At 44.7% G+C, this 22,831-nt stretch overlaps 1 protein-coding gene across 7 annotated transcripts in view; it reads left to right on the top strand.

Annotated features, from left to right (window-relative positions):
- The window catches only part of LOC115102766 (uncharacterized), a 31,827-nt gene that overhangs the window by 5,604 nt on the left and 3,392 nt on the right, over positions 1 to 22,831 (top strand). Inside the window, exons 2-9 of one of the 7 annotated variants that reach the window (XM_029623043.2) lie at positions 2,622 to 2,710; positions 17,061 to 17,137; positions 18,339 to 18,523; positions 18,619 to 18,742; positions 18,821 to 18,920; positions 19,136 to 19,472; positions 19,698 to 19,836; positions 21,439 to 21,550. In XM_029623043.2, coding sequence (XP_029478903.2) covers positions 17,068 to 17,137; positions 18,339 to 18,523; positions 18,619 to 18,742; positions 18,821 to 18,920; positions 19,136 to 19,472; positions 19,698 to 19,836; positions 21,439 to 21,550 — 1,067 coding nt within the window. In that variant the 5' untranslated portion in view covers positions 2,622 to 2,710; positions 17,061 to 17,067. Of the gene's footprint in view, positions 1 to 2,621; positions 2,711 to 12,971; positions 16,066 to 16,195; positions 16,262 to 17,060; positions 17,138 to 18,338; positions 18,524 to 18,618; positions 18,921 to 19,135; positions 19,473 to 19,697; positions 19,837 to 21,438; positions 21,551 to 22,831 lie in introns of those variants that run through there. The other 6 variants (XM_065005591.1, XM_065005595.1, XM_065005590.1 and 3 more) reach the window with 6 other exon arrangements.

Here is a 22,831-nt window from a genome sequence, read left to right as displayed (position 1 = left end):
CAGGGAAATGTGTTTTTAGAACACTTGTCCAGGCGGCTGCCGGAGGACATTAGAGAATTGATGGAGGCCCAGATTTCACTAGAAGAGGTTGAGAGCGCTCTTAGGAGGATGGGAAAAGGGAAGGTGCCTGGGATGGATGGGCTGCCGGCTGAGTTTTATCTCAAGTTTTGGGGTATACTTGGACCAGTGGTCCTCGAAGTCTTGAAGGCCATCCTTGAGACGGGGGTCCCGGGGGGATCAATGGCTGTTGGTGTGCTGTCACTTTTATATAAGAAGGGGGAAGTAACAGACCTTGGCAACTGGCGGCCGTTGACCATGCTGTGTGTAGATTACAAGCTACTTGCAAAGGTTTTAGCAGACCGGTTGCGCACAGCCCTTCCCTACGTCGTCCATGAGGATCAGACGTGCGGGGTAGAGGGCCGCTCTATTAGATTGAACCTACAGTTAATCAGGGACTCCATCGCTTGGGTTGAAGATAGAGGACTGCCTTTAATGGTAGCAGCGCTAGATCAGGCGAAAGCCTTTGATCGCGTGAATACATCCTTTTTATTCAGAGTGTTAGGTCGATTAGGATTTGGGGAGAAGTTCATAGGATGGAATCGTACATTATATGTCGGAGCGGGGTGCCGAGTTAGTGTAAATAGTCACTTGGGTGACGTTTTTGACCTCTCGTCTGGGGTCAGGCAGGGGTGCCCACTCTCGGCTCTCCTCTTTGTTCTGTACATGGAGCCTCTGGGGGCTGCCATTAGGGCAGACACAGGGGTGGAAGGATTGTTGATCCCTGGAAGTGGTGGGCTGCATGTTAAGATGACGCAGTACGCCGACGACACTTCCTTGCTGCTGTGCAAGGACTCGTGCCTGACAAGATCCCTTGCCATCTTTGGGGATTTCACCCGAGCGTCGGGAGCAGTTCTGAACCATGCAAAGTCTTCCGTCAAGTTTTTTGGAAGATGGCGCGGTAGAACGGATGTGCCTGGGGGGTTATCTCTCTGTGAGGGGGCCCTGAGGATTCTCGGGGTCCATTTTGAGACCTCCGGCTCAGCGACGCTAAACTGGAACATGCGTATCGCAGTGGTACAGAGGAAGCTAGCAATGTGGAAGGCTAGGTATTTGTCTTTTATGGGCAAAGTCCTGGTCCTAAAGGTGGATGTGTTGCCGTCTCTTTTGTATTTGGCGTACATCTACCCATTGCCGGCTTGTCTGAGGAGGCCTCTAGTGAGGCTTGTGTTTCAGTTTATGTGGAGTGGCAGGTGCGAGTGGGTCGCCAGGGCACGCATGATCTGTCCCATCGGGGAGGGAGGTAGGGGGGTACCACATTTCCCCCTCAAGCTGGACACAATTTTTGTTTCCTTCTTGTTAACAGAGCTTGCTCATCCAGTGATACACCCGTCTGGTTACCTCCTGCGGGTGTTCTTCTCGTATCAGGCGAGAAGCGTAATGGTGTGGTCTAACACGGGTCCTCGGGCGGAACAGCTGCTGTGGCACTTTGGTCATGCGGCCAAGTGGCTGCTTGCGCACCCTGAGGTTGAAGTTGCCCGAGTAGGTTTAGATCACAGGCACCTGTACGAGGAGGTCAGAAAGGCAGGGAGTCCGGCGCCTGTAGTGGGCATCTCGGAAGTGGTCTGGGAGGGAGTGCAGGTGCGGGGTCTGGACAACAGGCTCAAGGACCGGAATTGGTTGAGCCTCCATAAGTGCTTGCCGGTACATTCCATCATGTACCGGTATAGTTTGGTGCAATCCCCCACCTGTCCAAGATCCTCTTGTGGCAGGGAGGAGACTGTGCGCCATGTCTTTTGGGACTGTGCCTTTGCCGGAGTAGTATGGGCTAGGGCACGGGCGTTGTTAGGTTTGGTAAGGGGGGATTTTGTATTGACGTGGGCCAGGTTAGAGAGAGGTGTAGGGAGAGCGAGAGGGACGGATAGGGACAGGTTTCTGCTATGGCTTTTCATGAGTCTCTTTAAACGGGGGCTGTATTAAAGGTATTTTGTAGTGTGATGGGGAGGGAAGATGCTCCCCTGAGGTTTTGTTTGGGGTGTATGTTTAGTTAAATTAGTTTAATTAAAATACCATTATTTGTGTATGTATGAAAATTATGAGTTGTAAAGAATGAATGGTATTGAAGATAATAAATTATTTTTTATAAAAAAACATTTTTTTAAATAGCCTCAGTAAAAAAATAAAAAAAATAGGGCTGTTTTTGGGTTTCCACGTTTATTGTTTTGTAGTGTTCGTGTTTATCTTTTTGTTATTAAACATGAATCAAAGAAACCATGCTGCATTTTGGTCCGCTTCTCCTTCAGATGAAGAAAACCGTTACACCAGATCAGATGCAGTAGGGATGACCAGGGATTTTCTCTTTAATTAAATGTGTGACTTAGACCATTTTCCTGTCCTGCTAAGCATTCAAAATGTAACGAGTACTTTTTTATGTAGTAGAAAACACATTATTTTCTTTAGGAATGTAGTGAAGTAAAAGTTGTCAAAAATATAAATAGTTAAGTACAGATGCCACAAAAAACGACTGAAGTTGTACTTCAAAGTATTTCTACTTAATACACCACTGTATGTAGTTTCCTGTCTATCAACTTTCCAGTAATGAGTAATGTCACATTTCCCTCCAGAGGCAGTCAGTGTGTGTGCCAACACTCTTTCTGCTGACACTAGACGGCATCAAGACCAGACCAAGGAAGATACTCAGTGAAACACAACGGTATTTGACCTTTATCTTGATATGAGACCATCATTCTAACCTTTCTATCTTATTAACACTTAAGCCTAACATGTCTTGTGCTGTTTTGAGCTTTTGATATGTCCAATGTTAAGGGGGCAATTTAGTGTTTTGTGTTTCTCAACTGTCTAAAACCCATGAGTTGTATATCATCAAGTTTCCCTAAGATGCTGTTCCAAGGTCAGTCTGGTTTGTACTGGAAAGGGGAAGGATTTCATGTAGTTAAGCTGGTCTTCAAAATCTAATTTTATTTGTTACAATGTGATGAATACAACAGTCAATCCTTACAATGAAATGCTTACTTACAAGCCCTTAACCAACAATGCAGTTTTAAGAAAGAAAATCATTAAAGAGCAGCAGTAAATAACAACAGCGGGGCTATATACAGGCGCACCGGTGTCTTAGATCTATACCTTAGAGAAGCCTCTACCAGAAGCTATAATGCCCATGGAATGACATATTTAAAGAACGACTCCAGGCGACACTCTCTTAAACCTGGTAGAAATAAGTATAACGTGTGTGGCCCTCTGAATGTTGAAGTTCTGATGTGCCTTGAGTTTTTATTTTATTTTATTAGGATCCCCATTAGCTGTTGCAAAAGCAGCAGCTACTCTTCCTGGGGTCCACATGAAACATAATACAGAATTACATGATACAGAACATCAATAGACAAGAACTGCACAAGGACTGTAACTACATACATTTTTAAAAAGGCACACGTAGCCTTTTTGTGCATATACACAAACTATCTTGGTAAAATGGGGGAGAGTCGTTGAGAGTCCCGCAAACTGTTGCTTTATCTGTTTTTTGAAACCAGGTTTGCTGTTTATTTGAGCAATATGAGATGGATGGATGGAAGGAAGTTTCATGCAATAAGGGCTCTATATAATACTGTACGCTTTCTTGAATTTGTTCTGGATTTGGGAACTGTGAAAAGACCCCTGGTGGGATAAGTGTGTCAGAGCTGTGTGTAAGTTGACTTAAGCAAACTATTTGGGATTTTCAACACATTGTTTCTTATAAAACAATAAGTGAGGCAGTCAGTCTCTGAGACAAGAGACTGGCATGTGTAGTATTTATATCAGCCCTGTGATTACAATTAAGAGCAAAACGTGCCTCTCTGTTCTGGGCCAGCTGCAGCGTAACTAGGTCTTTCCTTGCAGCAAAGGACCACACGACTGGACAATAATCAAGATTACACAAAACTAAAGCCTGCAGATCTTGCTTTTTGGAGTGTGGTGTCAAAAAAGCAGAGCATCTCTTTATTACAGACAGACCTCTCCCCATCTTTACAACCATTGAATCTATATGTTTTGACCATGACGGTTTACAATCTAAGGTAGCGCCAAGTAATTTAGTCTCAACTTGTTCAACAGCCACACCATTCATTACCAGATTTATCTGAGGTCTTGAATTTAACTAATCATTTGTACCAAATACAATTTTTTAAATACGTTTTTTATTTCACCATTATTTAACCAGGTAGGCCAGTTGAGAAGAAGTTCTCATTTACAACTGGGACCTGGTCAAGATAAAGCAAAGCAGTGCGACAAAGAGTAGGGAGGTAGGCAATACATAGGCCCTAGAGGCGGAAATAATTACAATTTAGCATTAATACTGGAGTGATAGAATGTGCAATTGATGATGTGCAATAATAATATGGGGATGAGGTAGTCGGGTGGGCTATTTACAGATGGGCTGTGTACAGGTACAGTGATCGGTAAGCTTCTCAGACAGCTGATGCTTAAAGTTGGAGAGGGAGATATAAGACTACAGCTTCAGAGATTTTTGCAATTCGTTCCAGTCATTGGCAGCAGAGAACTGGAAGGAAGGGCGGCCAAGGGAAGTGTTGGCTTTGGGGATGACCAGTGCATTATACCTGCTGGAGCGCGTGCAACAGGTGGGTGTTGCTATGGTGACCAGTGAGCTGAGATAAGGCGGGGCTTTACCTAGCAAAGACTAGTTTGTTTGAGTGGGTTTGGCGACAGATATGTAGTGAGGGCCAGCCAACGAGAGCATAGGTCGCAGTGGTGGGTAGTATATGGGGCTTTGGTGATAAAACGGATGGCACTGTGATAAACTACATCCAGTTTGTTGAGTAGAGTGTTGGGGGCTATTTTGTAAATGACATCGCCGAAGTCAAGGATCGGTAGGATAGTCAGTTTTACGAGGGTATGTTTGGCGGCATGAGTGAAGGAGGCTTTGTTGAGAAATAGGAGGCCGATTCTAGATTTAATTTTGGATTGGAGATGCTTAATGTTAGTCTGGAAGGAGAGTTTACAGTCTAACCAGACACCTGGGTATTTGTAGTTGTCCACATATTCTAGGTCAGAACCGTCCAGAGTAGCGATGCTAGTCAGGTGGAAGGGTGCGGGCAGCAATCGGTTGAAGAGCAAGCACTTAGTTTTACTTGCATTTAAAAGCAGTTGGAGGCAATGTTCATCATGTAAAGAGACACTGTACTGTTCCAAAGTATGTCAAAACCAACATTGGACTAAACATAAGGGAAAATGCCCACTCCTTACCATCCCTAGCTCAAGGTTGCCACCCCCGTAAGGTCACCTCGCTAGTCGGCAGACAGTGCCTTATTGAGTGTCACCTGAATCGCCACCACCTCCAAACTCTATGGGACACAGGCTCTCAGGTATCGGTCATTGATGAACGATGGAAAGAGGAATCTCTCCCAAACGCAAGGCTGAGAGATGTTTCAGAAATCCTGGACTCACCTGATGATCTAAGGTTGACTGCAGCAAATGGGACTGAAATGCCGTACCTGGGATGGATTGAAACAACTTTTCGTCTAGCCTCTGAAACTGACCAAACAAAGGAACTGATCATCCCGGTGCTGGTAATGAAAGGCTGTCACCTATCTCATCCCATCATAGGTTTCAATGTTATCGAGCACATCCTGACAATGACCAAAAAGACCAAACGATACAGTACAGTAAAAACAGCTTTCCCAAGCCTCAAAAGAAACAAGGTGAGAGCTTTTATACAGGCTGTTAGTGCAGAACAGACAGATGAATACGCAGTGAAAACCAAGAAAGAGAAGGTTGCTGTACCAAAACACAGTAGCATTCAGATTGAGTGCCGTGTAGCTTCCCAGCCTTTCAAAGATGACATGACAATGCTTTTCCAGCCAGACCTGAACCCGCAGTGGCCAGACAACCTTGAGTTCTTTGACACACTAGTCAGAGTCAGGAAAGGTGTTTTTCCAGTTTTTTTACAGCCATGTGAATGATGTGCGGGTTGGAGCGAGCGGTCGCATCTGCACTCGGTCCGCAGGTAGTATTACATTTCATTACATTTCATTATAGTACAACGGTTTGATTTGTCTAATCTTAGCAATTTTTCTTCTTAGCTAGCTACATAGCCGTCTTTGTATCATAGATAATTGCGTAATTATCGTATTTCGTCGTCCTAACGCAGTCTACACCGCCCTGCAGCTAGCTAGCTAGCTAACGTCTACCGTTAGCTAGTCCACCGTCTACCGATTAGCAGCACAACTTACACTCAACTGAATGACTTGATTAGTGTAGTGTTAGCTAGCTACATAGTTGTCTTTGCTGTCTTCGTATCCAAGATAATTGTGTAGTTTAGAGTGTGTAGTTTTAGAGTGATTATCTTAATTTACCGAGGTTAGCTAGCCAGCTATTTGTCGTCCTTAACGTAACAGAACTTCCGCACTCAACAATCCGGTCGCATTTCGCTTCGCTCCACAGGTAGTATCACATTTTTCATTTCATTACAGTACAACGGCTTGATTTGTTTGATCGTAGCTAGCTACATAGCTAGCTACATAGCCGTCTTTGTATCAAAGGTAATTGTGTAGTCTTGAGCGATTTCCTAGGTTAGCTAGCCAGCTATTGTCGTTCTTTTAACGCAACGTAACGTAAATCAACACTGCTAGCTAGCCAGCTAGCCCCGAATAGCAGCACAGTAGAAACCATTACACTCAACGGAACGACTTGATTAGTGTAGTGTCAACAACGCAGACACTGCCAGCTAACCTACATAGTCAACAACGCAGCCTCTGCCAGCTAGCCTACTTCAGCAGTACTGTATCATTTTAATCATTTTAGTCAATAAGATTCTTGCTACGTAAGATTAACTTTCTGAACACTCGAGACGTGTAGTCCACTTGTCATTCCAATCTCCTTTGCATTAGCGTAGCCTCTTGTGTAGCCTGTCAACTATGTGTCTGTCTATCCCTGTTCTCTCCTCTCTGCACAGACCATACAAACGCTCCACACCGCGTGGCCGCGGCCACCCTAATCTGGTGGTCCCAGCGCGCACGACCCACGTGGAGTTCCAGGTCTCCGGTAGCCTCTGGAACTGCCGATCTGCGGCCAACAAGGCAGAGTTCATCTCAGCCTATGCCTCCTCCAGTCCCTCGACTTCTTGGCACTGACGGAAACATGGATCACCACAGACAACACTGCTACTCCTACTGCTCTCTCTTCGTCTGCCCACGTGTTCTCGCACACCCCGAGAGCTTCTGGTCAGCGGGGTGGTGGCACCGGGATCCTCATCTCTCCCAAGTGGTCATTCTCTCTTTCTCCCCTTACCCATCTGTCTATCGCCTCCTTTGAATTCCATGCTGTCACAGTTACCAGCCCTTTCAAGCTTAACATCCTTATCATTTATCGCCCTCCAGGTTCCCTCGGAGAGTTCATCAATGAGCTTGATGCCTTGATAAGCTCCTTTCCTGAGGACGGCTCACCTCTCACAGTTCTGGGCGACTTTAACCTCCCCACGTCTACCTTTGACTCATTCCTCTCTGCCTCCTTCTTTCCACTCCTCTCCTCTTTTGACCTCACCCTCTCACCTTCCCCCTACTCACAAGGCAGGAAATACGCTCGACCTCATCTTTACTAGATGCTGTTCTTCCACTAACCTCATTGCAACTCCCCTCCAAGTCTCCGACCACTACCTTGTATCCTTCTCCCTCTCGCTCTCATCCAACACTTCCCACACTGCCCCTACTCGGATGGTATCGCGCCGTCCCAACCTTCGCTCTCTCTCCCCCGCTACTCTCTCCTCTTCCATCCTATCATCTCTTCCCTCTGCTCAAACCTTCTCCAACCTATCTCCTGATTCTGCCTCCTCAACCCTCCTCTCCTCCCTTTCTGCATCCTTTGACTCTCTATGTCCCCTATCCTCCAGGCCGGCTCGGTCCTCCCCTCCCGCTCCGTGGCTCAACGACTCATTGCGAGCTCACAGAACAGGGCTCCGGGCAGCCGAGCGGAAATGGAGGAAAACTCGCCTCCCTGCGGACCTGACATCCCTTCACTCCCTCCTCTCTACATTTTCCTCTTCTGCTGCTAAAGCCACTTTCTACCACTCTAAATTCCAAGCATCTGCCTCTAACCCTAGGAAGCTCTTTGCAACCTTCTCCTCCCTCCTGAATCCTCCTCCCCCTCCCCCCCCCTCCTCCCTGCAGATGACTTCGTCAACCATTTTGAAAAGAAGGTCGACGACATCCGATCCTCGTTTGCTAAGTCAAACGACACCGCTGGTTCTGCTCACACTGCCCTACCCTGTGCTCTGACCTCTTTCTCCCCCTCTCTCCAGATGAAATCTCGCGTCTTGTGACGGCCGGCCGCCCAACAACCTGCCCGCTTGACCCTATCCCCTCCTCTCTTCTCCAGACCATTTCCGGAGACCTTCTCCCTTACCTCACCTCGTTCATCAACTCATCCCTGACCGCTGGCTACGTCCCTTCCGTCTTCAAGAGAGCGAGAGTTGCACCCCTTCTGAAAAAACCTACACTCGATCCCTCCGATGTCAACAACTACAGACCAGTATCCCTTCTTTCTTTTCTCTCCAAAACTCTTGAACGTGCCGTCCTTGGCCAGCTCTCCCGCTATCTCTCTCAGAATGACCTTCTTGATCCAAATCAGTCAGGTTTCAAGACTAGTCATTCAACTGAGACTGCTCTTCTCTGTATCACGGAGGCGCTCCGCACTGCTAAAGCTAACTCTCTCTCCTCTGCTCTCATCCTTCTAGACCTATCGGCTGCCTTCGATACTGTGAACCATCAGATCCTCCTCTCCACCCTCTCCGAGTTGGGCATCTCCGGCGCGGCCCACGCTTGGATTGCGTCCTACCTGACAGGTCGCTCCTACCAGGTGGCGTGGCGAGAATCCGTCTCCACACCACGTGTTCTCACCACTGGTGTCCCCCAGGGCTCTGTTCTAGGCCCTCTCCTATTCTCGCTATACACCAAGTCACTTGGCTCTGTCATAACCTCACATGGTCTCTCCTATCATTGCTATGCAGACGACACACAATTAATCTTCTCCTTTCCCCCTTCTGATGATCAGGTGGCGAATCGCATCTCTGCATGTCTGGCAGACATATCAGTGTGGATGACGGATCACCACCTCAAGCTGAACCTCGGCAAGACGGAGCTGCTCTTCCTCCCGGGGAAGGACTGCCCGTTCCATGATCTCGCCATCACGGTTGACAACTCCATTGTGTCCTCCTCCCAGAGCGCTAAGAACCTTGGCGTGATCCTGGACAACACCCTGTCGTTCTCAACTAACATCAAGGCGGTGGCCCGTTCCTGTAGGTTCATGCTCTACAACATCCGCAGAGTATGACCCTGCCTCACACAGGAAGCGGCGCAGGTCCTAATCCAGGCACTCGTCATCTCCCGTCTGGATTACTGCAACTCGCTGTTGGCTGGGCTCCCTGCCTGTGCCATTAAACCCCTACAACTCATCCAGAACGCCGCAGCCCGTCTGGTGTTCAACCTTCCCAAGTTCTCTCACGTCACCCCGCTCCTCCGCTCTCTCCACTGGCTTCCAGTTGAAGCTCGCATACGCTACAAGACCATGGTGCTTGCCTACGGAGCTGTGAGGGGAACGGCACCTCAGTACCTCCAGGCTCTGATCAGGCCCTACACCCAAACAAGGGCACTGCGTTCATCCACCTCTGGCCTGCTCGCCTCCCTACCACTGAGGAAGTACAGTTCCCGCTCAGCCCAGTCAAAACTGTTCGCTGCTCTGGCCCCCCAATGGTGGAACAAACTCCCTCACGACGCCAGGACAGCGGAGTCAATCACCACCTTCCGGAGACACCTGAAACCCCACCTCTTTAAGGAATACCTAGGATAGGATAAAGTAATCCCTCTCACCCCCCCCCCCCCCTTAAAACCTTAAAAGATTTAGATGCACTACTGTTCCACTGGATGTCATAAGGTGAATGCATCAATTTGTAAGTCGCTCTGGATAAGAGCGTCTGCTAAATGACTTAAATGTAAATGTAAATGTAAAAGTTTAGCAGCGTCTCAGAGAGTATGACATTAAACTCAAACCAAGTAAGTGTGATCTCTTTAAACCCCAGGTCCGTTATTTGGGCAGAATAGTGTCTGCAGAGGGCAGCCGAGTTGACCCAGCCGATTTTGAAGCAGTAAGAGCATTGAAAGAAATCAGACCAGAGACTGTGGGCCAGCTCAGAAAAATGCTTGGTTTACTCACTTACTACAGACAGTACATCAAATACTTTTCTAGGAGTGCCAGCTGCCTGTATGACCTCCTGAAAGCAGATTCAAAGAAATTACCTGACCACCCACGGAAAACAAAAACAAAGAAAGTAAGTAATGTGGTGCCCTCAAACAAGCCAATCCTGTGGACTGACCAGCATCAACAGGCACTTGAACAGCTGATTGAGTGTTTGCTTCACCTACCAGTTTTACGTTTCCCTGATTTCACTCAGCCATTTGTTGTACAAACTGATGCGTCACACCAAGGCTTGGGAGCAGTTCTTTATAAAAAGCAAGATGGGAAGCTTAGGGTCATTGCTTATGGCTCTCGAACCTTAACAGCAGCTGAGAAGAACTATCACTACCACTCGAGCAAGCTAGAATTTCCAGCTCTAAAATGGGCCATCACTGAAAAGTTCCATGATTATTTGTACTATGCTCCGACCTTCACTTTATACAGCGATGACAACCCGCTCAGCTACATTCTGTCTACTGCAAAACTGAACGCAACCACTTCCAGGTGGGTTGCAGACTTGGCTGATTTCCACTTTACAATAAAGTACAGGCCAGGCAGTGAGAACGGTGATGCAGATGCTTTGTCAAGGATGCCACTGGATGTAGAGTCACTGATGAGAGAATGTTCTGAGGAGCTTCCACCAGACACCATCGCCGCCACGATACAAGCAGTTGAGGTACAGAAAGAGGCTGTTGTACCTTGGTCATTTTCAGCTGCATCGATGTCAGTATCAGCTGAAGGTGAGACAACCACTGCAACAACCAGCTCGATCCCAAAAGATGGGAGAGAAGCACAAGAATCTGATCCGGTCATCCGTCCTGTGCTCAATTTCAAACTGTCTGGTTCCAAACCGCCAGTTAAAGAGCAAAAGAAATCCAGTCCAAAGACAAAATGCCTATTCAGAGAATGGGACAAATTGACAATAGACAGTGATGGCATTCTGTACAGAATCACTACAGCCCGCAAGAAGTTAGTTCTCCCAGAGCAGTACAAAGGTAAAGTGATGGAAGAGTTGCACAATAACATGGGACACCAGGGTACTGACCGCACTGTATCACTAGTACGTGACCGCTTCTTCTGGCCATATATGCAATCTGACATCGAGCACTATGTGACTAAAACTTGTAGCTGTGTCAAGCAGAAAAAGCCAGCCCATGAAACAAGAGCTCCTCTGACAAACATTGTGACAACACAGCCATTTGAACTGGTATGTATAGACTTCCTTCATCTCGACAGATGCAAAGGGGGATATGAGTACATCCTCGTGATTGTTGATCATTTTACACGTTTCACTCAAGCCTACGCCACCACATCAAAGTCAGGTAAAACTGCTGCAAATCTCATCTTCAATGACTTTGCCCTGAAGTTTGGGTTCCCGTCCCGCATCCACCATGACCAAGGGGGAGAATTTGAAAATCAGTTGTTCCATCAGTTAAAGAAACTCAGTGGCATGGCGGGGTCCAGGACAACACCCTATCACCCGATGGGAAACGGTCAAGCGGAACGCATGAACAGAACATTGTTGCAAATGTTAAAGACACTAACTGAGACACAAAAGTCATATTGGAAGGAATCTCTGAACAAACTGGTTTATGCCTATAACTGCACCCATTGCGAAGTGACTGGCTATTCACCATTTTATCTTCTGTTTGGGAGATCACCCAGGCTTCCAGTTGATATGCTCTTTGGATTCTGCACAGAAGCAGGTTTCAGTAACCAGCGAGACTACGTGGAGAACTGGAAACGAGGGATGGAAGAAGCATACACCATTGCAAATGAAAATGCCCAGAAAGCCGCTGAAAGAAGTAAGAAGTACTATGACACTAAAGTTAGGAGTTCAGTGTTACAGCCTTGCGAGCGAGTTCTGATTAAAAACCTGGCACCAAGAGGAGGACCAGGCAAACTCTGTAACTATTGGGAAGATACAATTCACACAGTGGTGAGACAAATGGGTTCAGACCTGCCGATTTATGAATTGAGACCAGAAAAGGGTAGGGGACGCTCCAGGGTCCTGCACAGAAACCTGCTCATGTCCTGTGACCACTTACCTTTTGAGACACAACCAGAAATGACCAAAGTGGACAAAAGTCAGAAAACGAGGAGACACCAGCCTGCATCACAGCCTCTAGATTCTGATGAAGAAAGCGGGGATAAATATGACCTTCATCATGAGCCGCTACAGGTTCCCACATCTCCTACAGTACCTGAAGAGAGGAATGCTAAACCAGCGAGAGAGTGGGAACACCGGCCCCCAACAGTGAAACAGACAGTTGCAGTGCCAGTCCCTGATACGCTACCAGCACAGCCTCTTGTTGAAAAGCGGCTGGAGGAGACAACAACAGTTAAAGACCTGCCTGCTGAGGAGATGAACTTGTCTGCTGAAAATTTGCCTGATGATCGTCCACCAAGTGCCTTTCCTTCATTAACTGATGCTGCTGAACCTGAGGAACCAGCCTACCAGCTGCCACAAAGAGAGAGACACCCTCCAAGACGTATTACCTATGATCAGCTTGGTATCCCTTCCTGCTACAGTATCCAGCCACAGCCACAGTTGTTCCCTGTCTACTCTGCACCAGGACTGGTTCCATGGCTGCCATCACTACAGCAATGTTACTTTCAGCCACCTTACATGTATAGGCTTCAGCAAAAAGGCTACAGAGTTGACATGTTTGACCATGGACTGCTGTCTGATTTCACAGACTGTCAAAAGAGACAATTTGCAGACTATGCATATAGATCATTCAAATTGATGGACTGTTGATCAATAGTATGACAAAAGACTGCTTATGTCAACAGCTGGTCAACAGATATGGACTGTGAATATAACTTGTTAGTTATATTTGAACTGTGACCCTTGACCTCTGCTCAAGTACTACCTTACAGAAGAGGATTTTCTAGGTCCAGTGCATACGGACTGTTGAAGAAGACAATGTTGGTAATGTTGGGACAACATTTATTTTGTCGGGGAGAGTGTGACAGGTTAAAGGAAATATTCATAGCCTGAAAATACATTAAAAAGTATTAGTAAATTCATAGTATGTGAGGATCTTAAAACATCTAAGGTTAAAAAGATCATGCATTCAGTATTAGTTGATAGAGATTGATAACATTCATCTAATTGTGTTAAAGTTCAAATCCGCTAAGCGTACAAAGGGTACGAATTGTGAGAGTAATGTGTAAACGTTATAGTGATTACTTTATTTTGTGGTGCCTAAAAGTGTTAATCTGTGATCTACTAAATGCTCTTAATCTATGAGCCTGAGATCGATTGCTCTGGTCTCCACCCATATTCCGAGGGAAATCGCAGTCTTTTCTCATTGCACTAAAAGTTTAATTGAGAAAACAACACCGTATCACTCTCGTGATTATTTCTCCCCTTTTTCAGGTACGTTATTGATGATTAAAAAAAATAGTAATTTAAATGTAATAACTCGCTAACATGTCAATAGTGTTTAAGGTGTGTCTTAGTAACATCTTGAGGAAGTTAGAGTTAAGTTTGCAGAGAGTAATATGAGCCCTGCTCGGTTGTAGCGAAGAATAGCATCGTATTGAGAGTAGCTGCCGTTTTAGGTCGATTGTGAATGAACATGTGCGTTGTTAATAAGATATTTTGCTGTGTTATTTGTATAATGGTTTTTCCGTTGTTTTGTAATGTGTTACTTTTGTAAAATGATTACACTAAAAGTTTAAGTGAGAATACAACACCGTATCACTCTCGTGATTATTTCTCCCCCTTTTTAGGGTCGTAACATTTTTGGAGGCTCCGCTGAGATTGCTGCTCAGATATCCACTTTCCACATCCTGGTCGCTGAATTCCGAGCCAGCTAAATCCCCACATAACAACTCAGGCAGGCTGCAGTGAGGAAAGTGTTGCTGTTCGAGGGAAGTTGGAAGTTAGTGGTTAAGTACGTGTCAACTGAGGCCATTGATCGACCATCAGAGACAGTAAGGACCATCTAATTCAGAGTCAACTCCTGCACAGTAAAAGTTCCTCCTGTTCTGTCAACATGGCAAGCGCCTTGGAAGAACTACAGGAAGAGGTAGTAGGAGAATTGCACACCCTGACTAAAGACAAGTTACTAGAGATTTCCTTGACATATCAGGCGAACAGAGAAGAGATGTTCAAGACAAATCCCGCATATCATTGATGACTCACATTATGATGTTCCTTGAAAGAGAGGAAGTTGCAGAGTTAGAAGATGGCGGTATGTTGGAATTGTTGCTAATTAAAGACAAAATGACAGAGATGATCAGTGGCATAGATAACAAAACAGGGCAAACTGACCATGATATTGAACCAGCCGGAACACATCACAGAATAGAGGAACTGAGAACTGTAACCCCACAACAAGGGGCGGGAACTGAGCAGATTACTGCAGCCAAAGCCAGTGATTCTCTGCGTCAGCCCCAACCCCAACCCCATGCCAATCTTCAGGGGAGCGTGCCGCTCTCACCCAATGCACAGCCCAGCTCATACTGGCGCAAAGAGTTTAACATTTCTGGTCAGATAGGTGAACCGGGCCAGAAAGAAAAACTGTTTTTTTCCTAGCATTGCCCATCAGATCGAGAATGGACTTAACAGAGGCCATCCTGAGGTAGAAATAGTAGATGCAGTAGTCAGGGCTATTTCTCCAGGCTCACAGCTACGCAGCTACTTGGAAGGTAAACCCCAACTAACTCTTCCCTCACTTAGATGTATCCTGCGTTCCCACTTCCAAGAGAAGAGTGCAACAGAGCTTTACAAACAGCTAGCTTCAGAAGCACAGCATAGCAAGGAGACCCCTCAAAGCTTCCTGATGCGCGTTTTAGATTTGAGGCAAAAAGTACTGTTTGCATCCCAGGAGTCCGAATCAGGGCTTAAGTATGACCCTGCTCTAGTCCAGAGCATGTGTTTACACACAGTCCTCTCTTAATCTATGAGCCTGAGATCGATTGCTCTGATATTTCTGTTTTGTAATGTGTTACTTTTGTAAAAATGATTACACTAAAAGTTTAAGTGAGAACACCGTATCACTCTCGTGATTATTTCTCCCCTTTTTCAGGGGTGTAACATGTGCAGTACATGTTGAGTGCCCTTCTCTATAAGCATGCTGAAAGTCTTCATTTGTTTACAGAGAAATATCATTGTATTTGGTCAACAGTTTTATAGGTCTGCTGTTAGAACCAGTAAAGGCCGCTTTACCGCTCTTGGGTAGCGGAATTACTTTGGCTTCCCTCCAGGCCTGAGGACAAAGACTTTCCTCTAGGCTCAGATTAAAAATATGACAGATAGGAGTGGCTATAGAGTCAGCTACCATCCTCAGTAGCTTTCCATCTAAGTCGTCAATGCCAGGAGGTTTGTCATTATTGATCGATAACAATAATTTTTCCACTTCTCCCACATTTAACTTGACAAAATTCAAACTTGCAATGCTTTTCTTTTATTATTTGTATTTTTTTTATGCATGAATACAATTGCTCACTGTTCGTTGTTGGCATTTCCTGCCTAAGTTTGCCAATTAAACAATCATTCAAATAATTGGCAACCTCAAATGGTTTTGTGACAAATAAGCCATCTGATTTGATGAAAGAGGGGGTTGAATTAGTCTTTTTGCCAATAATTTAATTTAAAGTACTCAAGTTTTTAAATGATTCTTTATATCATTGATCTTGGCTTCATAATACAGTTTCTTCTTTTTGAGTTTAGTCACAATTTGCAGTAAGTCAGCCAGTCAGATGTGCAGCCAGACTTATTAACCACTCCTGTTGTCCAATCTCTTTCAACCATACAGTTTTTCAATTCCTCATCAATCCATGGAGCCTTAACAGTTCTAACAGCCAGTTTCTTAACAGGTGCATGTTTATCAATAACTGGATGAAGCAATTTCATAAATTCATCAAGTGGATCAGACCAAAAAATATTAACGTCATCCACGTAAATCACATCAGAATCTTTTGTATGATCTCTTATACACTATTTTAGGCGCAGCTGTTGGAACTTTGGCTTTCCTGGATATAGCCACTATATTGTGATCACTGCATCCAATGGGTACGGATACAGCTTTAGAACAAAGCTCTACAGTATTAGTAAAAATGTGATCGATACATGTGGATTATCTTGTTTCTGTAGTGTTTCTAAACACCCTGGTAGGTTGATTAATAACCTGAACCAGATTACATGCACTGGTTACAGTGAGAAGCTTCCTGTAGAGTGGGTTGATTAATAACCTGAACCAGATTACAGGCACTGGTTACAGTGAGGAGCTTCCTGTTGAGTGGGTTGATTAATAACATGAACCAGATTACAGGCACTGGTTACAGTAAGAAGCTTCCTCGGACAGCTTGATGAAAACCAGTCAATATTCAGGTCCCCAAGAAAGTAGCCCTCTCTGTTCACATCACATACACTATCAAGCATTTCACACATATTATTTAGATACTGACTGTTAGCACTTGGTAGCCTATAGCAACACCCTGAAAGAAAAGGCTTTAGATGTGCCAAATGAACCAGCAACCAGAACACTTCAATAACACTTGACATACGATCTTAGTAAAGCATTACAGGGATATGGCTCTGAATATATACAGCAACACCTCCCTCATAAGCATTCCTGTCTCTTCTGTAGATGTTACATCCTTGTATTGCTACTGCTGTATCATCAAATGAATTATCTAATTAACCATCATAAATGTCTAATATAAATGTTATCTGATGTTAGCAAATGATTGATTTACATGAACATAATCTCTAAGGCTACATATATTAATATGGGCTATTTTCATCCCTGCTGAAGTAGTCAGGTTTTTATCATGGTGTGATATCTGTGTGTTTGCCCCCCCTCCCCCAGGTTTGCAATGGGGCTATATCTGGTGGTCCTCTGGGTCTGTGCTGTGGTGCTGCATTCCCTCGGGAGAGCAGAGAAAGGTGATTGTGTATCATCCTTACATGCGTTTACCCTGCAGTGTTGGGGAGTAGCGAACTACATTTAAGTCCACTAGTAATTAAACTACATTTTGCAGTAGCATGGTGGAAGTTGAATTCCAATCAATTCAAATCCATGTAGTGGAGTAGCTAACTATTGGAACTACACATTTTGATTTCTTTTTTTGCAAAAAAGAGATGTGTCTGATATAGGCAAGAATTTAATTTCTTTTTCAGGTTCAGAACGGCCTATTTCTCACTTGAAACAGCTTTTGTCTTTATTAATAATCGGTCAAATTACACATTTAGTTAAAGATCGAGTGCAGTCAAATGTGATTTTCCTGTGTTTGACATATATTTCCACACTGTGAGGATGAAAAAAGACTGAAATTGTGAAAATTATGATATCCTTTTAATTTAAGAGCTGTTTGAAAAGACCGCCTGAAATGTGTCCCTGTTTTGGTGGGATGGAGTTTTGGCCTGTCTGGTGACATCAACATGCATTAAATGAGTTTGATAGACCAATAAGAAAGAGTTCCAAACCTCTCTCCTAGTTTTCAGTTTTGCCCTCCTCACTCAGACCACTCCCAGACACTCTTAGTCAAATTATTGCATGAGAAATTGCTCTTCGCTAAGAAGCTATTTTTGTTTATTTTTGACTACAAGTGATTGCTTTCAATTAAATTGAAGTACTTAATTGTTACCCAGAAATGATTTGATATTGAGCTAAGATAAATGGCAGTATTGAACATTTAACACCTGACCCCAGAGTGATGTGTTTTTGTCATTTGTAATCAATGACATTTCAGATTTAGATATGATCAATTTTTTTTCTCCCAAAGTAGCTTGGATTTAGTGAACTGCTTTTTCAATGTAGCTTTACTTAATTAAACTACAAAACATTAAGAACACCTTCCTGAAATCCTTCTTTAACCTATCTCATCCCCTTCATCTACACTGATTTGAGGTGGGTTTAACAAGTGACATGAAAAAGGGATCATAGCTTACACCCAGATTCACCTGGTCAGTCTGTCATGTCTATGTTTTGTACAGTCAGATCCTAAGGGTGTCTTTAATGTAGCTTAACTTCTAGTGTGAAGTAATTGTAACTATGATTAACTATGATTTCAGAGTAGCTTCAACCAAAACTGTTATGATATAGTGTGCGACCTTACTGAGCTCTATTTCTATCTCTGTCTGACAGTAACTCAAACGACTGAAACAAGTTTCTCTGAGAGCACAGAAGGGTTGACTGTTGGGACAGTTACTACAAGGCTGGATGTGACCCGAAGCCCTGCTAGACACACACACCAGAGCCTAGAACCTGACCAGAAGCAAGAACTGCCTCCCTTATACCCCTGTCAGGATGACGAGACGGAGTACAGTGAAGTGAGATCACTATGATAGTCTGTGGTCTCTAATGGCCCTGTCTCAAACCATTTTAGATTTACAATATCTTTCTTTTTCTGTCCCCGGTGCGCCAGAGAGTGTACCAGAGGGATTCTCATGGTGTTATGCAGCTGGTTCAGAGCGACAACGATGAAGACAGCGGGGACTATAACGACACTGACATTGACACCAGCATTGACCTCTGCGACCTATCACCCAGTAACACAAAATGCACAAAGACCAAACACACACTCACACACGCATGCACACTCGCTGAAACCCTGTCTGTAACTCTAGGTGGACCGGCCCGCTGTCTTATCTACCCAACCAATCAACTCAACTGCTCCTGGAAATTCCATGGTCTTCTTAATGACAGCCAATCCTCTGCCTCTGTCTCGTAAGCCCCTCCCACAATATCCAAGATACACAGAAAATGAAAGGCTTAGCAACAATTATTTTATGTGATAGTGGAACTTGTCAATTTATTGGTTATTACTGTGCAATTACCATTTTAAAGTATAATAAAAATGTAATCTAATTTTAGTACATGACACCCACCTTTAATTAAGGTGTCTGTTATAAGTGCTGTGTGTGTGTGTGTGTGAATATCAGTGTGTGTAGGAACAATGAGAGTATCTCCAGTGTGGACTGTGTCTCTGAGGTCATGGGAGGCCAGGGATGGCCTGGCGGTGTGGTTCGAGGCGTGTCTGCTGGCTGCCAAGGGAGTGTGGGTGACGGCGTCACCTCTTTGAGTCTGACTTTCAAAGTGTCACGCCCTGGCGTGTGCTGCATCTACACTAATAAAATGGACACCATAGATATTGAAGTACTGCGCCCGCCCCCCAACATCACTGCCTGGGTCAGAGAGGAGGGTCTGCTAGTGCAGTGGGATCTTCCGTCCAACACCACACCCAGATGCTTCAACTACCAGCTCCAGATCAATGACCTGGTAATACTATCAAATCAAATTGTATTTGTCACATGGACCGAATGCGAAAGGTTTAGACCTTACAGTGAAAAGCTTACTTACAAGCCCTTAAACCAAAAATGGAGTTTTAAGAAAAGTGTTAAGTAAAAAATAAAAATAGATGAGTATACCAGAGAGTTGTCTTAACTTATGTTCAGTGGTGGCCCTGTTTTTATTAAGAGGCTATTTGTATGTGTGTCTTGAAAGGTGAGGAGCTTCACAGAGGGACTGACATTCACTGAGACCAACCTGGACCACACACAACGGTACGACGTGAAGATGAGGGTGAGGAAGAATAGTAACTGCAGAGGATCTGAACACTGGAGCAGCTGGAGCAACACCATCCGTGAGTCCGCAGTCATCAATATTATAATGACATCTGGATTAGAGGTCGACCGAGTATGATTTTTCAACGCCGATACCGATTATTGGAGGACCAAAAAAAAAAAATCCCAGACCGATTACATCGGACCATTTTTATATATATTTGTAATAATGACAATTCCAACAATACTGAATTAACTTTTATTTGAACTTAATATAATACATAAATAAAATCAATTTAGTCTCAAATAAATAATGAAATGTTCAATTTGGTTTAAATAATGCAAAAACAAAGTGTTGGAGAAGAAAGTAAAAGTGCAATATGTGCCATGTAAGAAAGCTAACGTTTAAGTTCCTTGTTAAGAACATGAGAACATATGAAAGCTGGTGGTTCCTTTTAACATGAATCTTCAATATTCCCAGGTAAGAAGTTTTAGGTTGTAGTTATTATAGGAATTATAGGACTATTTCTCTCTATACCATTTGTATTTCATATACCTTTGACTATTGGATGTTCTTAAAGGCACTATAGTATTGCCAGCCTAATCTCGGGAGTTGATAGGCTTGAAGTCATAAACAGAGCTGTGCTTCAAGCATTGCAAAGAGCTGCTGGCAAACGCAGGAAGTGCTGTTTGAATGAATGCTTACGAGCCTGCTGCTGCCTACCATCGCTCAGTCAGACTGCAGTATCAAATATCAAATCATAGACTTAATTATAATATAATAACATGCAGAAGTACGAGCCTTAGGTCATTAATATGGTCAAATCCGGAAACTATCATTTCAAAAAACAAAATGTTTATTCTTTCAGTGAAATACGGAACCGTTCCGTATTTTATTGAACGGGTGGCAACCCTAAGTCTAAATATTGCTGTTGCATTGCACAACCTTCAATGTTATGTCATAATTATGTAAAATTCTGGCAAATTAATTACGGTCTCTGTTCGGAAGAAATGGTCTTCACACAGTTCGCAATGAGCCAGGCGGCCCAAACTGTTGCATGTACCCTGACCCTGCTTGTCCTGGAACGCAAGAGAAGTGACAGTTTCCCTAGTTAATATTGCCTGCTAACATGAATTTATTTTAACTAAATATGCAGGTTTAAAAATATATACTTGTGTATTGATTTTAAACATCATTTCTTATGGTTAGGTACATTGGTGCAAAGAGTGTGCTTTTTTTCACGAATGCTCCTTTAAATCATCACCCTTTTGGCGAAGTAGGCTGTGATTCGATGATAAACAGGCACCGTATTGATTATATGCAACGCTGGACCAGCTCGTTAAAATAGTAATATCATCAACTAGTTAACTAGTGATTATGTTAAGATTGATTGTTTTTTTATAAGATAAGTTTAATGCTAGCCAGCAACTTACCCTGACTCCTTGCTGCACTCGCGTAACAGGTAGTCACAGCCTGCCACGCAGTCTCCTCGTGGATTGCAATGTAATTTGCCATAATCGGCGTCCAAAAATGCCGATTACCGATTTATTATGAAAACTTGAAATCGGCCCCAATTAATCGGTCGACCTCTAATCTTTTTTGAATGTATTTTTACATTTGATTTAGCAGTCTTTTCTGTCGGTTTATGTTTACACTGCTGTGTGTGTGTGTGCGTGCGCAGCAGTGGCCCCGTCTGAATCACACAATCAGCTGAACACTCTGGCGGTTGTTGCCATCACTCTGGGGATACCCATGATCCTCCTGGCTCTGCTGCTGCTGATCAGACTCCAGAGGTATTTATTCTGTTGGGTTCATGGGGAGGGAGGAGACACGGAGAGAGCAAAGAGACACAGACACGGAGAGAGCAAAGAGACACAGACACGGAGAGAGCAAAGAGACACAGACACACAGAGAGCAAAGAGACACAGACACACAGAGAGCAAAGAGACACAGACACACAGAGAGCAAAGAGACACAGACACACAGAGAGCAAAGAGACACAGACACACAGAGAGCAAAGAGACACAGACACACAGAGAGCAAAGAGACACAGACACACAGAGAGCAAAGAGACACAGACACACAGAGAGCAAAGAGACACAGACACACAGAGAGCAAAGAGACACAGACACACAGAGAGCAAAGAGACACAGACACACAGAGAGCAAAGAGACACAGACACACAGAGAGCAAAGAGACACAGACACACAGAGAGCAAAGAGACACAGAGAGCAAAGAGACACAGAGAGCAAAGAGACACAGAGACACAGAGAGCAAAGAGACACAGAGAGCAAAGAGACACAGAGAGCGCAAAGAGACAGAGAGAGCGCAAAGAGACAGAGAGAGCGCAAAGAGACAGAGAGAGCGCAAAGAGACAGAGAGAGCGCAAAGAGACAGAGAGAGCGCAAAGAGACAGAGAGAGCGCAAAGAGACAGAGAGAGCGCAAAGAGACAGAGAGAGCGCAAAGAGACAGAGAGAGCAAAGAGACAGAAAAGAGACAGAGAGAGCAAAGAGACAGAGAGAGCGCAAAGAGACAGAGAGAGCGCAAAGAGACAGAGAGAGCGCAAAGAGACAGAGAGAGCGCAAAGAGACAGAGAGAGCGCAAAGAGACCCTGGGACCCTGAGCGCAAAGGGACCCTGAGCGCAAAGGGACCCTGGGAGCAAAGGGACCCTGGGACCCTGGGAGCAAAGGGACCCTGGGACCCTGGGAGCAAAGGGACCCTGGGACCCTGAGAGCAAAGGGACCCTGGGACCCTGAGAGCAAAGGGACCCTGGGACCCTGAGAGAAAAGGGACCCTGAGAGAAAAGGGATGCAGAGCCACTGAGAGCAGAGAGAGCACAGTCTCTTTGCTCAGAGGCCGTGAGCACGCAGAGGCGCAAAGAGACGCAGCGAGCGCAAAGAGAGCCAAGAGCCGCGGAGACAGCCAAGAGCCGCTGAGAAAGAGCAGAGAGACGCAGAGACACTGACACTGAGAAAGAGCAGAGACACTGACATTAAGACAACATATTAATAGAGTAAGTGCAGAGGTGTTAGATTTTAGCTTCTGTCTTTCAGTGACACTGAACTTCCTTCC

The sequence above is a fragment of the Oncorhynchus nerka genome, linkage group LG20 (assembly GCF_034236695.1).
Source record: "Oncorhynchus nerka isolate Pitt River linkage group LG20, Oner_Uvic_2.0, whole genome shotgun sequence".
NCBI lineage: Eukaryota > Metazoa > Chordata > Actinopteri > Salmoniformes > Salmonidae > Oncorhynchus > Oncorhynchus nerka.
Note: the sequence above shows the minus strand (reverse complement) of the source record. Positions and strands in the feature narration are given on the sequence as shown.